The sequence below is a fragment of the Bubalus kerabau genome, chromosome 1, assembly GCF_029407905.1.
Source record: "Bubalus kerabau isolate K-KA32 ecotype Philippines breed swamp buffalo chromosome 1, PCC_UOA_SB_1v2, whole genome shotgun sequence".
NCBI lineage: Eukaryota > Metazoa > Chordata > Mammalia > Artiodactyla > Bovidae > Bubalus > Bubalus kerabau.
The window spans coordinates 184104010-184118468 of record NC_073624.1 but is presented as its reverse complement, the minus strand read 5'-3'; the positions used below and the strand labels follow the sequence as shown (position 1 = coordinate 184118468).

Genomic DNA, 14459 nt, shown 5'->3' with positions numbered 1-14459 from the left:
GGCATACAGAGAGACCCTGGGGACATCCATGTGAAGATGGAGGCAGAGACTGGAGAGACGTAGCCTCAAGCCAAGGAATGCTGGGGCCACCACAAGCTGGAAGAGGCAAGGAAGGAGCCTGGAGACAGAACACAGCCCTGCTGATGCCTAGATTTCAGACTCCCAGCCTGCAGAACTGTGAGAAGTTGAATTCCTGTTGTGTTAAAATCACTGTATCTGTGATCACTATTACAGGAGGCTCTGGAATCCAATACTGGAGCCTCCGGTCCTACACCCAAGACATGTGGGTCAGCGCAGCGGGCAAACAGGCAGGCACATTCTGAAGGGTCTGTGTGCATACAGGGCACAGTGGCTGCCAGAGAAGCAGTGCCAGTTCCACGCCCACAGCTAAGACCGAGGAGTGCTGTTTTGGGTAAATCTCTCTTTTATTAATGCAAATTTTACTGACTATGAACTACTGAAAAAAAAAGGATGTTATCCAAGGGGAAAGAATAGTCTTTCCAACAATGGTGCTGGGATGACCAGAGGCCACATGCAAAAGCATGGATCTGGACCTTGACCCCATGCCATAGGCAAAAGTTAACTCAGAAAGGATCATGGACCTAAATGTAAGAACTGACGAAGGAAAACACAGGGGTAAATCTCTGTGACCTTCAATTTGACAACGGACTGACTCTCAGACATGATACCAAGGCCAAAAGAGAAAAACAAATTTGACTTCATCAGAATTTACATTTTTGTGCTACAGAGGACATCGTCAAGATAGTGAAAAACAAAAACCAAAACCATCCCACAGAACAGGAAAGAATATTTGCAAATTATATGTCTGATAATAGGCTTTTAAAGAAGATCTACACATGGCCAACGAGCACATGAAAAGGGGCCTGACACCACAAGCCCCCTGGAAATGCAGTTCAAAACCACAGATACCGCTGCACACCCACTAGAATGGCTGGAATCAAAGAGGCAAACAGGACCTCCCTGGCAATCCGGCAGTTAAGACTCTGAGCTTCAAATGCAGGGGTGCCGGTTTGATCCCCAGGCAGGGAACTAAGATCCTACATGCTGCCTGGCACAGCCAAAGCCAAAAAATAGAAGTCATCAGTGAGGATGTGGAGAAACCGAAACCCTCTTGTGCTGCTGGCAGGAGTGTAAAATGGTTCACCCGCTTCGGAAAAGAGTTTTTGTCCCCTCAAAGGTTAAATAGAGAATGACCCTATGATCCTCTCCTTGGCATCCACCCCAGAGAAATCAAAACATGTGTCCACAATATCTGTATACACAAATATTCAGTGTATTATTCATAACAGCCGAAAAACAGAAACAACCCCAATGATGTCTACCCACTGATGACTAGATACACAAATGTTGTACTGTATACCCACATAATGGTCTATCATTCAGCCATAAAAAGAATGAACTCTTGATGTGCACGAGAATCTATATGTACCTGGAAAACATTTTCCTAAGTGAAAGAAGCCTGACATCAAAGGATCATGTATTCCATGATTTTACACATGGAAAATGTCCTGAATAGTCAAAATTTTTGTTGACAAAGTCATTCAGAGGATTTAATGGGATGGGAAGATAGCTGGAGAGGAAAGGGTTTCTTTGAGAGGAGAAAGGTCTAGACTTCCCTTGTGATGACTGTCACAACTCTGAGAACACACCAAAATCACTGAATTGTGCATCTTAAGTGGGTGAATTCCGTGGTATGTAAGTTATTCCTCAAAAAATGTAGAGAAAGAAATGTGCATAAATTTTTATTATACACAAGTGGGCAGTTTTTTTTTTAAAAGGTGTGCATGCATGCTCAGTCACGTCTAATGCTTTCCAACCCCATGAACTGTAGCCCTCCAGGCTCCTCTGTCCATGGGATTTCCCAGGCAAGAATACAGGAATGGGTTACCATTTCCTCCTCCAGGGGATCTTTCCAACCCAGGAATCTAACCTGTGTTGCCTGCATTGCAAAGAGCTTCTTTACCACTGAGCCACCTGGGAAGCCCTTTTCAAGGGCACCCACTGCCTTAGCAATGCAGGGCTGGCAGAGGTCCCATGGGAGCTGTAAGGTCTATGGCTGGGCTAACGTCAGAGGTTCTGTTCTGCCTCTCAGAGCCCTGAGCTGAGGGCTGGGGACAGGACACCCCAGCTGCCTCATCTGAGTTTTGTAGGCTTCTTGCCTGGCATGCTTCAACAGCTCCCTCTGGTGTATAGCTCAGTGGGTGAGCTTGCAAATCTCGGGTGTTCTGAGGTCTCAGGAGAGGATCAGGGCCACCCGGCCTCACAGTCGAGGAAGTGCCGCGACCACAGTTAATCAAGAGGAACCTTGGGGTGTGTGATTAGAGGCCTGGGGTGCAGCTGCTCATTTCAGGGTGTGACAACCAGCAGGGCGCAGCCAAAAGCCACCACCTGCCTTCTGCAAGTACTGTTTCAGGGACAACAATTTGAGGGTTGGACTCTCAATCGTCACCTCTACACTCAGAGCTCTGGGGTGGGGGTGGGGTCTGATGTGTCACGGTAACCCAGATGCTGACCTCAGTGCTGGGCCCTGGGAGCCGAGGGCTGGGGGCTACGGGGTTCCAGGGGGCCGGGCGGGGCGCTCGCTCCCTCCTCCCTGCAGCTCCCAGGGATGACGCACCCTGATCAGGGCACCTGACCCCATTAGCACTCCCAATGATCTTACAGGGAGTGGTGACATCCCTAGTCTAGCTCTGGGTTCTCTGGCCAGCCCCCTGCCGAGATCACCAAGTTTTCTTTAACCTGACACACGAAAGGCCAGCTCCACCCAGCAGTGCGTTCTGAGCGGCTCGGAAGCCTCAAAGGTGTGCCTGCCACCATTTCAACAGGAGGAACGGAGTGAACCTGAGCCCGTGTGTGAAGGGTTGCTGCCGTTCGTGTTGAGAATGGCTAAAGGGCGCTGCCCGGGGTTTGGATGAAGGCCCCTAACCCGGCAGCCAAACCTGTGCCGCCTGAGCCCCTCTCACGGCCCTCTCCAGCATGTACCTTGAGCCACTGCTTCTCAGTCAGCGAGTCACTGTAGTCCACCTCCTTGCGGTGACGAGAGCCACGGCCGAACATCTTCTCCTCCTCCTCCTCACAGGTCAGCCGCTCCACCTCGGCATCGTCCTTGATTATCCACGAGGGGAGCTCGTCCTCCTCCATGAGCCGCGGCTTCCGCTTGGGGTTGCGGGCCTCCTCACGCCGGCGGTCCAGGTCCATGCGCTGTGGGGTGTGGGGCCAAGGAAGCGTTAGCACAGGGACGGCCGGCAGGCACATGCGGGGCGCCCTGCCTGGGGACCCAGTTACATGGTAGCTGGGTTTTGTGGTGGCCAAACTGGCTGAGCTCTCAGGTCAGACCCTGGCTGGGACTCTGCTGTGGGGCAGAGAGAACTGGGAAGGACGTGGAGGTGACAGAAGCAGGGCTGAAATGGGATGGCGGTTCCATGGACAGCCTCAGTGGGAGGCACAGGCCCGCTGAGGCCAAGGACGCCCTGGATTCCACACCCACGAAGGGCGAGGGAGATCTGAGACCGAGGCCCGATTTAGCTCTTCGGCCCGGGACAGTATGATGCCCTCTGAAAGGGAGAGAGCCTCAAGGACAACAGGCACCAGCAGGACTGGGTGTGCCCGGGTGTCCTGCCATCCCTATGACATGCTTAGGAGACCTTAGGAGACCACGGGACAAAGAGGGGTCAGTTAGGTGCTGTCTGCAGCCCACTCGAAGGGCTGCCCCCGGCTTCAGTAGTCTGGGGACGCCGATGTCACTGAGACCACTCGGTCTGCTGGGTGTCGGCAGGGAGGGGCATGTGAGCCCCACAGCCCACGGTCCGTGCAGGTGGAATAGCCAGTGCCCGCGGCGCTCACCATGAACAGGTCGAACTCCTCCTCGTGCCGGGCTATCATCTGGTTCACCGTCTCGTCGTCAGGCACCTCGTCTTCTTCCTACAAGACGTCACACGTTTAGTCCGGCTGCGGGGAGGCCGGGGTGGGCGGCGGCGGCGGCCGGGCTCGGAGGCGAGCGGCGGCGGTCCGTGGGAGCGGAGCTGGTGGTCCCTGGTCCGGCTGCGGTGGATGGGGACCCACGCGGCAGCGATGAGGCACACACGCACACGCACACGCACGCTCCGTGGGGTCAGGGCCCTCTGCTGGCCGTCTCAGCCGAGAAGCCGAGGATTGAATGGGCGTGGAGACTGAACTACCCCGCTCACCTTTAGAGGTGGCTCCTCCGAGTCGGGGTTGACGCCCGCTGGCGGAGGGGCAGTGTGGGCGAAGCTGGCACTGCCGCTGCCCGTGCTGCAGTGTCTGCTCTGTGGATAGATAGAGGACTTCAGTCTCCAGGGCTATCAATCCGGCGTCTTTCACCAGCAGTTGTTTTTTTTTTTTTTTTTTTTTAATAATAATTAATAATAATAATAAAAAAAAAACCACTTCAAAGAAAAAGCAAGTATACTCATCGTCTTTCCTTTCAGCCCACACTCCCTTTACTCCAAAGGGATGCAAAAAAAAAACAAAAAAAGAAAAAGAAAAAGTGCAAAAAAAGGTAAAAAAAAACAAAAACGAAAGCCGCTCATGCGTCCACCACTCACGCCGGGGAGGGGGTCGGGGCCAGTGCTGCGCTCACCTCGTCCTGCTCCTCGTGCTCCAGGATGGCCTGCAGGAAGGCGCGCCGCTCGTGGCTGGAGGACTTCTGGTCAAACATGCCGGCCTGGATCACCTTCTGGTCCACGTTGAGCTTGTACTTGGCCGCGGCCAGGATCTTCTCCTCCACGCTGTTGACCGTGCACAGGCGGAGCACCCGCACCTCATTCTGCTGCCCGATGCGGTGGGCGCGGTCCTGCGCCTGCAGGTCCTGGGGGCGGGAGTGGGGGAGATGCCGTCAGCCCCAGATGGTTAAGGGGGAGTCGGGACACTGGATGCTGCTGAGAGACACACAAGCGCTCGCCTGGCCAGCAGCTACACAGCCAGGAAACTCAGGAACGAGACCTGAAGCCTGCGCCAAGGGGACTTCACCCTGAGATCCTGCAAAAGCGTCTCTTTCTACCTTAAGTGGAACTTGGCAGATACTCGGGAAGGAAGCGTGGTTTTAAAAGGCTGCCTGAGGGATATTCCTGAGCAGCTCCCATCACAGCTGCATGGGGGCCCATCACTGTGTGACTAGGCCCCCTAGGTGGGGCCGCATTACGCAACAGGACTGTTTACAGAATGACGCCGAAGCTGCGCACCACTCCAGGTCGATGCCTGGTTTGACTGGGGGCCCTGCTGCTCCCTTGCCAGGCAACGCCGGGCCCAGGTCCCACCAGTCTAGCCTTGGGAGCCACTGCTAACACCAGCCCCGCTCGTGGTTACTGTGTGCATGAGGAGCCAACGGGCAATGGATACCCAGTGCCTGGTGTGGAGCAAACGCCGGTAGAGTGGGAGGTGTGGTGCCAACACGATCTGTGTCACCCCATGAGCCCAGTGCAGAGCCAGGAGGGCGCCTACGGAATCCTGAGTCTGGGGCCGCGTGGAGCTGACCTGGAGATCTGCACCCCACAGGGCAGCAGAGGCCACACCTGGTGGGACAGGCGTGTCTTGGCCCCACGGCTCAGCTTCCTGGTCAGCCTGCGTGATTCCCGGCAGGGAGGACTGGCGCCTAATGATACACCTAGCCCTGCCATGTCTCATGACCTCCAATGCCTCCCAGTGTGGAGGAGGGGCTCCACAGAGGCCTCTCCCCCAGCTGCCTGCTGATGGGGGAAGCACAGCCCCACCACCTCCTAGCAAACAGGCCAGTCACGGGAGTCTGGGTGGGAACCATTCCAACCCAGGCTGACGGCAGTGACCACCCCAGACGTTCGCTGGCATACAGGCTATGGTTCGCACGGTGATAACCAGGGCCACTGGGCGTGGGGAAGGGCTCACTCACACCATCAACAGGAGCGAGAGCTGGGCAGCCTGGTGGAGGCCACTTTGGCAGAACCAACAGAACATGACGGGCACAGGCCTGTGGGCCGAGATACCCCACCTCTCGCTCAGCCTGGGCCTGGCCAGTGCTCTGAGAGAGGGACAAGAGGGCTCCATGAAAGGACAGCGGTCAGGCCGAGAAACGGGAAACCTGGACACCTGCCCACTGGGGTTTGAGTTAAAAGGCCTGGGGCCGCCATATACCAGGAAGGCTGGCTGCCGAGGATGTGCTGGGCAGAGGCTTAGTGCACTTGCACGGAAATGTGAACACACCAGCCAGTGGCAGGAAGAGACACGTGCTGGAACGTGCCAGGTTCATGCCAAAGCCAGAGCATCTGTGTGTACAGAGGGAGAGGCTGGCGTGTGCTCAGAGTAGAGTGGGAGTGGCAGGGAAGGGAAAAAATGCACACTTCCGTTTGTTACATTCAGTTACTGGTATTTGCATTTGAAAGAACTACGGGCACGGAGCCCCATGCAGGCGTGCAGACAAGACATCAGGGCAGCTGTGCGTGGAGCACACAAAGGAGCCCCGGCGAAGAGGGGCCGGCGTGAGGGCTGGGCCAGGACATGGCCAGGAAGGACCCCATGACTAACGGGGACCCTTACTACCAGACCATAGAACGGGACCATTTTCCATTTTTTTGCACATCTATGGGATGCCAGGATTGGTTTTTTTTTCCCCTTCTTTTGGATGGTGCCACGCAGCTTGTGAGAGCTCAGTCCCCAGACCAGGGACCGAACCTAGGCCGTCAGTAGTGAAAGCGTGGAGTCCTAACCACTGGACAGCCGGGGAATTTTCAGAAAATTTTTTTAAAATAACGGTAGAACATGTATTTTTTCATAATCAGAGCAAATAATTAGTTTGCTTTTGAGAAACTGCCCTCTGCACCTCTCTCCAGGCGCTGCCAAGGCTCTCGGAAAATGTCAGGAGGCCGCCGGACCCTCACACCAGGGGCATGGTCACTGCCGGGGGGTGCGTGCTGTTACCTGGTGGGGGTTCCAGTCACTGTCAAAAATGATCACAGTGTCAGCCGACTGGAGGTTCAGACCCAGGCCCCCGGCCCGGGTGCTGAGCAGGAAGATGAAGTACTCGGAGCCGGGCTCGTTGAAGGTTTTCAGCAGCATCCCCCGGTCCTCCGCTTTCGTGGTTCCTGCCGGGTGGGTAGACCAGTGTTAGCAGGGCAACTGAGGGAGGAGACACAGAGGGACACCTGCATCAGGGAGCGGCGACCACGCCCACCGCCTTCCAACCAATGGCTGTGGACTGTGACTGACGAGCAACTCAGATCCAGGTGACACCACTGACCGCCAGTCTGCCCACCCCAGGAGAAGAAAATGAGCCCCACCACGTGAACGGGGGCTGCCACAGGCACTAGACAGGCAGGCGCTGCAGCGCAGGGCTGGTACCCCGCAGACACCCAGGCAACAGGCTGACCCGAGCACTGCTGGAACCAGCTGTCCGGGGCGGTGGGAGACGCTGCAGCGGCGCTGTTTCAGTGCGCCTCTCTGAACCCGTGAGTGGCCTCTGGGTGGACACACGGTGCTGCTATGGTAATGAGACTGGTCAGAGGCTGGAGCCTGCCTCCATGCCCCTGTGGTGAGTTTTCTCCATTCACAAAGGGAACCGTCTATACAGACAAGCACATGCGACTGTACAATGGGGATACGTCTCTCTGTGGGCAGGATGGCTCCCCGCTTCCTGAAGCCACAGTGACTCGAATGTGAGGGCCCCGGGCGTGATCCTCAGAGGGGCATCTAAGCTCCTCAGGCTCCCATCAACTCAAAGCAGAGGTGCCTCTGGTGAAACCAGGTGTCATTTTTGGTGCTGCTTCTAGCGACTCGCCTACACATCAGGACGAACAGCACAGAGGCCCAAGGTCCATGGCGCCTGGGCTGTCCTGGCTCCTAGGAGGGGCTAAGGCCTCAGGCACGGCTGGGCAGGGCCGGGTCAAGGGGCTCCTCCAGTACCCCAGGCTGCACCCTCACTCTCAGCACTCTGACAGCAGAAGGCTCCGCTCCCCATGTCACTGAGCTCCCCAACCCTTTGCCATTCCTTCTAGGGGGCTGGGGGCAGAGAGGCCTGTGGGATCTTAGTTCCCCGACCAGGGATTGAACCCATGCCTCCACAGTAGAAACATAAGAGTCCTAACCACTGGACCACCAGGCATTTCTTTCCCAGAGTTTCCACCCATGTGGCAGTGACCACATGAAATGCTAAAGATGCAACCATGGTCCAGCAAACGGAAGTCCTCACTTACACAGAGGCCTCTTGTCATGGAGAGAAAAAGGGGTTGGGGGGCAAGTGGACAGATACTTGGGTGGGTGGGAACATGCTCTCGGCCTGTCCACTAGGGGGCAGTGTCACCATCGTAGAGCTCAGACCCAACAGAGGCCAGCGCACTGAGGTCACACAGGCCTTGGCAGGGATGCAGCTTTCAGCCTCAGGACGCGTGAGCACCTGACCAAAGCTGTGTTTGTAAAGGTTACTACCCTGGATGGAATTCTAAGAACAGCTGAAAGAAGGCAAGATGGAGATGCAGCAAAGGTTCTGGGCGGGAGTGGGGAGGGCCGATTTCGAAGGACAGATCCACCCAGCAATCACAAGTTAACGGTCTGAAAATCCACAGTACCACGAGAGGCACTGAGAAACACACAACAGAGGCACAGAGGTTTGGGTGTCCATCCATGGATGGATGTAGCTGGTACCGAGCTTAGACAACGTCTTGCAGAAATATGGTCTACCCGCGCTTCTTAACTGTATTTACTCCAGTGGGTCTCAAGTCTCTCTTTTTTTAAATGCTATTTTTTGATGTGAATAAGTTTTTTAAAAGTCCTTACTGAATTTGTTACAGTATTGCTTCTGTTTTGTGTTTAGTTTTGGGGGTCCCAAGGCACATGGGAATCTTAGCTTCCTTCCGACCAGGGACTGAACCTGCACCCCCTGCATTGTAAGGTAAAGTCGTAGCCACTGGACCACCAGGGAAGTTCCCCCAAGTCCAGTTCTTCTTGAGAGCCCCACTCACTCCGTCTTATGGAGAGCGGGGGTCTCCCCCTAGGGCCGTCCTGGTCAGCGACACATGTCGGATCAGGAGTCCCGCACACTGTTACCCCTGTGCTCAGCCCCATCTCCCCAGGACTCCCTTATGTAGGCAACAAGGCAGGAGCCGGGCTTCTGATGGTCACAGGCCAGCGTGGTTCCCATTGGACATGCCCCATCACCCCTGCCACATGTGGATCCCTCCATCCCGCCCTTTCCTGCTTCTCCCCGTGCTTGTGGTTCTGGCATGGATAGGTCTGATTTCAGCTCCAGAGCCACCAGGGCAGTGGAGACGGGGGCATGTCGCTCACAGCAGTCGAATGAAAGCTCACTCCAGACCCCTGGGGGAAAAGACAAGCTGCTTCTCTGTTGGGGACACTGTTGTCTGCTCAGTGTTGGGGACACCCCAATTTCTGTGGGTGGAAGAAAAGCCTGGAAGGGATGCCTGACAATGAAGCCAACGTGGAGGACAAAGGAGCCGAGAGCCCCAGAAAAGCTCCTCTAACACTATCTCGGTACCTGGATCCAGCTGTGCCTGAAGCAAGCTTACCCTTAAAGTTCAGTTATGTGAGTCTATTAAGGCTTTCTTCCCTATGCCCACAGGATATGAGTTTCTGTCACTTCCCACTAAAATTAAGTCTATGGGATACACATTAGCCACTGGACCCAGCATTACGGTGCAAGGACTTTAAGCCTTGTGTTCGGGAGACCAGCACAATACTCCCAGGACCCCTCCCAGTCCCACAGGCCTGCGTCACTGAGCATGCCACTGTGTCCACTCCCAACACTAGACCTGGAGTCTCTGGGCCTTGCCCTGCCTCACGGGGGAGGGCAAACCCTCCAGAAGCTTCGGCAGCAGTGGATAACAAGGCCCTTTCAAACACATCTCTCTCCCCGGCCACACTCACCATCGAGCCTGAGGTATTTAAAGCCACGATATGCAAAATAGTCTTCCATGATGGTCATGAGGGAGGTCATCTGACAGAACAGCAGCACTTTGTGGTTGGTGGCCCGGAGTTTGGGAAGAATTCTATCGAGCAGCTCGAATTTCCCTGAGGCTCGGTACAGGTCCAGCCTGGGGAGGGTGGGGGCGGGGAAGGACACACAGGACGTGAACCACAGGGCCCTGAAGGCAGGCAGAGGACGTGTTCCCACCCACTACCTGACCAGTCCTGGGTGGGCTGGCCACCAGGGCCAGGGGCACACGAATGTCTCCCTTGGCAGACTACCCAGCCCCCAAAGTTTCAGCAGAGCCACTCCAATCCAACTAAAATAAACGCAGGCCACCCTAAGTCAAGTCAAAGTGTTAATCGCTCAGTTATGTCCAACTCCTTCTGACCCCATGGACTATAACCCACCAGGCTCCTCGGTCCTTGGGATTCTCCAGGCAAGAATACTTGCCATTTCTTTCTCCAGGGGATCTTCCTGACCAGAGATCAACCCCCAGTCTCCTGCATTGCAGGCAGATTCTTTACCATCTGAGCCACCAGGGAAGCCCCCCGGGTCAAGGGTGACTGTGGAATTACGGAGCAACTAGGATCTTTGTACGAGTGAGAAGAAGGGCTGAGGGCCACATGGCTTTGGTCATTCATTCTCAGTTTACAGGTATGGAAACTGAGGCTGGGGGCAGTGTGACATGGCTGCTGACCTGCCAGGGCCAGGACTCAAGGCCAGGTCTGTGGGACCCCGTTATGTAACTTGATACAAAAAAACGACACAGCAAAAGGACCTTTGCTCTTTCCTTCAGGGTTCCTGCTCTAAGAAAGAGTGTACTATCCCAGAGAAGTGATGGTGGCTTTAGCGCTGAGAATGTTTTAAGAGTGAAACCTGGAGGCTAGATCCGAGCCCAATGCTAAGGCTGAACCATGCTGGGGCTGCATTTTATAAACAATACTGGGGAAAACACCCCCACGGCAAGCTGGGTGGCACACTGTATAAAAAGTGCCTCTCTCCTGGTGGGCAGAGTTTAGGCTCAAGAGGGTAGAGGGAAGCTGTCACGGGTCACAGAACCCAGAAGTGCAAGAGTGGGACCTGGAAGCCATGTCTGGTCAACCCTCAAATTGCAGATTTTTTTTTTTTTTTTTAAATTTGGCTGCACCGAATCTCAGAGAAGGTAATGGCACCCCACTCCAGTACTCTTGCCTGGAAAATCCCATGGACGGAGAAGCCTGGTAGGCTGCAGTCCATGGGGTCGCGAGCAGTTGGACACGACTGAGTGACTTCACTTTCATGCACTGGAGAAGGAAATGGCAACCCACTCCAGTGTTCTTGCCTGGAGAATCCCAGGGACAGCAGAGCCTGGTGGGCTGCCGTCTATGGGGTCGCACAGAGTCGGACACGACTGAGGCGACTGAGCAGCAGCAGCAGCACCGAGTCTTAGCTGCAGCGTGCAGATCTTTAATTGTAGCGGGTGCAATGCAGCTTCCTGAACAGCGATCGAACGCAGGCCCTCCGTATTTGGAGCACAGTTTTAACCACTGAACCACCATGTAAGTCCCTCAAAGTGCAGAATTTTCATTTCTCTTCTTTGGGCTCATCTATGTTTTTTAAGTTTTTTACCAGGAATATACTGCCTTTGAAAGCAGACAACTGTGACAACAGAAACAAAGTCAACCACAGCGAGAACACAGTGGACCATCCATCCACCCTGTTAAGTGAGGGAGATTCTCACCCTTGGACAATGCCGCCGGTAAACCCCAAGTGCTCAGAAAAGGACTCCTGTAACAGAATGAGACGCGGGTCAGTGGGGGCAGGAAAAGGTGTCCCGGCCCCATGCCTCCGAGCCCACCCACAGCAGCTCCAAGACCACACAGAAGTGCTGACAACAGCTTTTCTACCCCACCGACATGCCTTCCCATAGGGTCTTAACCACCAAAGGTGCGCACAAGGCACCCGACATCATCTTTGGAGCACTGAAAAGGAACTGTCAGGGGATTTGCGATGACCCTGAAACTTTATGCCAGAATGTGCAGACATATGTGTGCTTTTCATTTAAATTTATTTGATTTTTTTGGTCGCAACATGTGGCATGTGGGATCTTAGTTCCCGGACTAGGGATTGAACCTGCACCCCCTGCAGTGAAAACACGAAGCCTTAACCACTGGACCATCAGGGAAGTCGTTATGTGTGCTTTTCAGAAGCAAGAATCCAGATTCTCAAGTGTCCTGGGGCCCAGAAAGGTCATGGCTGGAGCTGTCATGAAGAGGGACATGCTCTCCACATGCTGACCTGGGATGGCCCCACACACTGCCGAGTGGGGAAGGCTAGTAGCCAGCCAGCAGGGGTGGCATGACCACTCCCACCCTGGGTGGGAAGCAATTCCAGAGAACAGCCTGGAAGGCTTCGTGGTCATCCAAGGTGGGACTTTCATTTCTCTCACATACTTCTTTTCTCTTTCCTTTGTAAAAAAAAATGTTATGTATTCTTTCTGGCCACCACAGGGCATGCAGGATCTTAGTACCCTGACCAAGAATCAACCCCATGCCCCCGGCGTGGAAGTGCGGAGTCTTAACCATTGGGCCACCAGGAGAGTCCCTCTCTCTCATATTTTTCTACACTGTTTGGATTCTTCACAATAAGGACTTGCAGAGAGAATCTCAATAAGAAGACAAATGTATGCGCATCACCTAATTACAAACTCTTCATCTTTAAAGCTGCAGAGAGAAGTGCCCCAGCTCTGCCGGGGAAGCAGGGCCTCGTGTGGGCTGAGGCCCCCCACCTGGGCCTCACCTCGATGTGCTGAAACATGTAGGGGTGGTTACAGATCTTCCTCAGCTGCATGATGGTGTTCATCAGGGTCTTGGTACCACCTTTGCCCTGAGGAGGCACAAGTGAAAGTTGCTCAGTCGTGTCCGACTCTTTGAGACCCCAAGAGCTATACAGTCTATGGGATTCTTCAGGCCATAATACTGGAGTTGGTAGCCTTTCCCTTCTCCAGAGGATCGTCCCAACCCAGCGATCATACCCAGGTCTCCCACGTTGCAGGCGGATTCTTGACCAGCTGAGCCATGAGAGGCTCCCAAATTGGTCTTGTCTGGAGTGGGGTGGGGGTGGGTGTGGAAGGAGGACATGGGGGGAGGCAGGGCTTGTGGAGCTGGCTCCTCCTGGGGCTCAGAAGCCAGCATAAAGCCAGCGCTGGGGGAGCAGAGACCCCTGGGCACCCTGGAGGGTGAAGAGTGAGGAGGGGCCAGGCCAGCAAGACGGAAAGGACTGGCAAAGCGCTGAGGCCGGATCACAAACACTGTGTGATTCAGAAGGCCAGCTGCGCGGGCACTGGGAGAGAGTCCCCGGGGGCTGCAGCCAGATGGGCCGTGACGGCTGAGGAAGACCTCTGGCTCCGGGATGAAGGAAGGGTGCGGGGGTGGCTGCCGTGGGCAGAGAAGTAAACCAGGAAATGTGCTGCCACAACAGCCCAGGTAAAGAGCCCAAACCAAACATGTGGGGGAGGGAATGGGGAGGCTGGGCCAAGCTCGAGGCCACAGAGATGAGGGACCTGGAAGGATGATTTCAGTCCTGGTGAGAAGAGAGTTGTTAGGGTAGGCCCGGGGCCTCAGAGAGGCCCAGGAGGTAGCAGCCCACCTAGCCCCGACTCCTCTCCATTATAAATGAACATCACCCCAAGTTCACGTAATGACAAGGAAAAGGGAGCCAGTGGCCGTGGCTTGTCGGGAAGATGGGATGCGCCTGAATGTTCTAACTGCTATGGTCCGTGCTGGATCCTCACTGCTAACGGATGCGCCCACAGGAGCCAGCACTTCACAACAGAGGACCCTGGACTGCTGACTGGGAGGCTCAGGCCCCCCTGAAAACAGGCCCTCAGCCCCTGCTCCCTTAGCCTTAAAGACTGGACCGAACCACACCAGCTATGATCTAAACCAGGGCCGGTCAACGCCCTCAGGATCACAAGCAGATGGGGCCTTGGTCACAAAAATCACCTCCCGGGAGGAGAAAGTCTGCTGGTTCCCACGCACTCAGCTGCTCCCAGGCCGCCCACCCGCCCGCCTGCCATGGATACCCAGGTGGGACAGGGGCCCAGGCCAACCTTCTTGTCCTTCTCGGAGCCGTCGGTCAGCAGTACCCCCTTGGCCTGCATGTGCCGATAGAGCACACGCTGCAGGGCCGACATGTCACACTTGATGACGTACTCCACCTGTGGGCACACGCCGCTGTCAGCCGAGCCCAGGCCCCAGAGCCCAGCCTGGGCCCGACTCTGACCTCCCAGCCTCTTGGGCATCCTGGGCCCTAGCCTCTGATCGTGGCACACGAGGGTGATGGTGAAGAGCCCCCACACCCAGGGCATGAGTGAAGCCGAGCTGCAGTATATGCACGGGGCTAGAAGTGTGGGGCTTCCTGGGCCAGAGGGGCAACACAGCTTTCTTTCAAAGGCCTCCCCTCAGCCAGCCCAGGAACAAAGAGCAAGAGTGACATGAGGGGTGACTGTTGGGGACCCAAAGCCCCCTCAGGGAGAGGGGAGGGGCCG

At 55.4% G+C, this 14459-nt stretch overlaps 1 protein-coding gene across 6 annotated transcripts in view; it reads right to left on the bottom strand.

The window, feature by feature from the left end:
* SMARCA4 (SWI/SNF related, matrix associated, actin dependent regulator of chromatin, subfamily a, member 4) overlaps window positions 1–14459 on the bottom strand; it is an 89908-nt gene that overhangs the window by 22677 nt on the left and 52772 nt on the right. For 4 of the 6 annotated variants that reach the window (XM_055545023.1, XM_055545040.1, XM_055545047.1 and 1 more), the window contains exons 21-29: window positions 14022–14129; window positions 12710–12796; window positions 11652–11698; window positions 9889–10055; window positions 6931–7094; window positions 4622–4849; window positions 4209–4307; window positions 3865–3942; window positions 3004–3222 (exon numbers count right to left, since the gene is read on the bottom strand). In XM_055545023.1, the coding sequence (XP_055400998.1) occupies window positions 3004–3222; window positions 3865–3942; window positions 4209–4307; window positions 4622–4849; window positions 6931–7094; window positions 9889–10055; window positions 11652–11698; window positions 12710–12796; window positions 14022–14129 (1197 nt within the window). The remainder of the gene's footprint in view (window positions 1–3003; window positions 3223–3864; window positions 3943–4208; window positions 4308–4621; window positions 4850–6930; window positions 7095–9888; window positions 10056–11651; window positions 11699–12709; window positions 12797–14021; window positions 14130–14459) is intronic. The other 2 variants (XM_055545055.1, XM_055545061.1) reach the window with 1 other exon arrangement.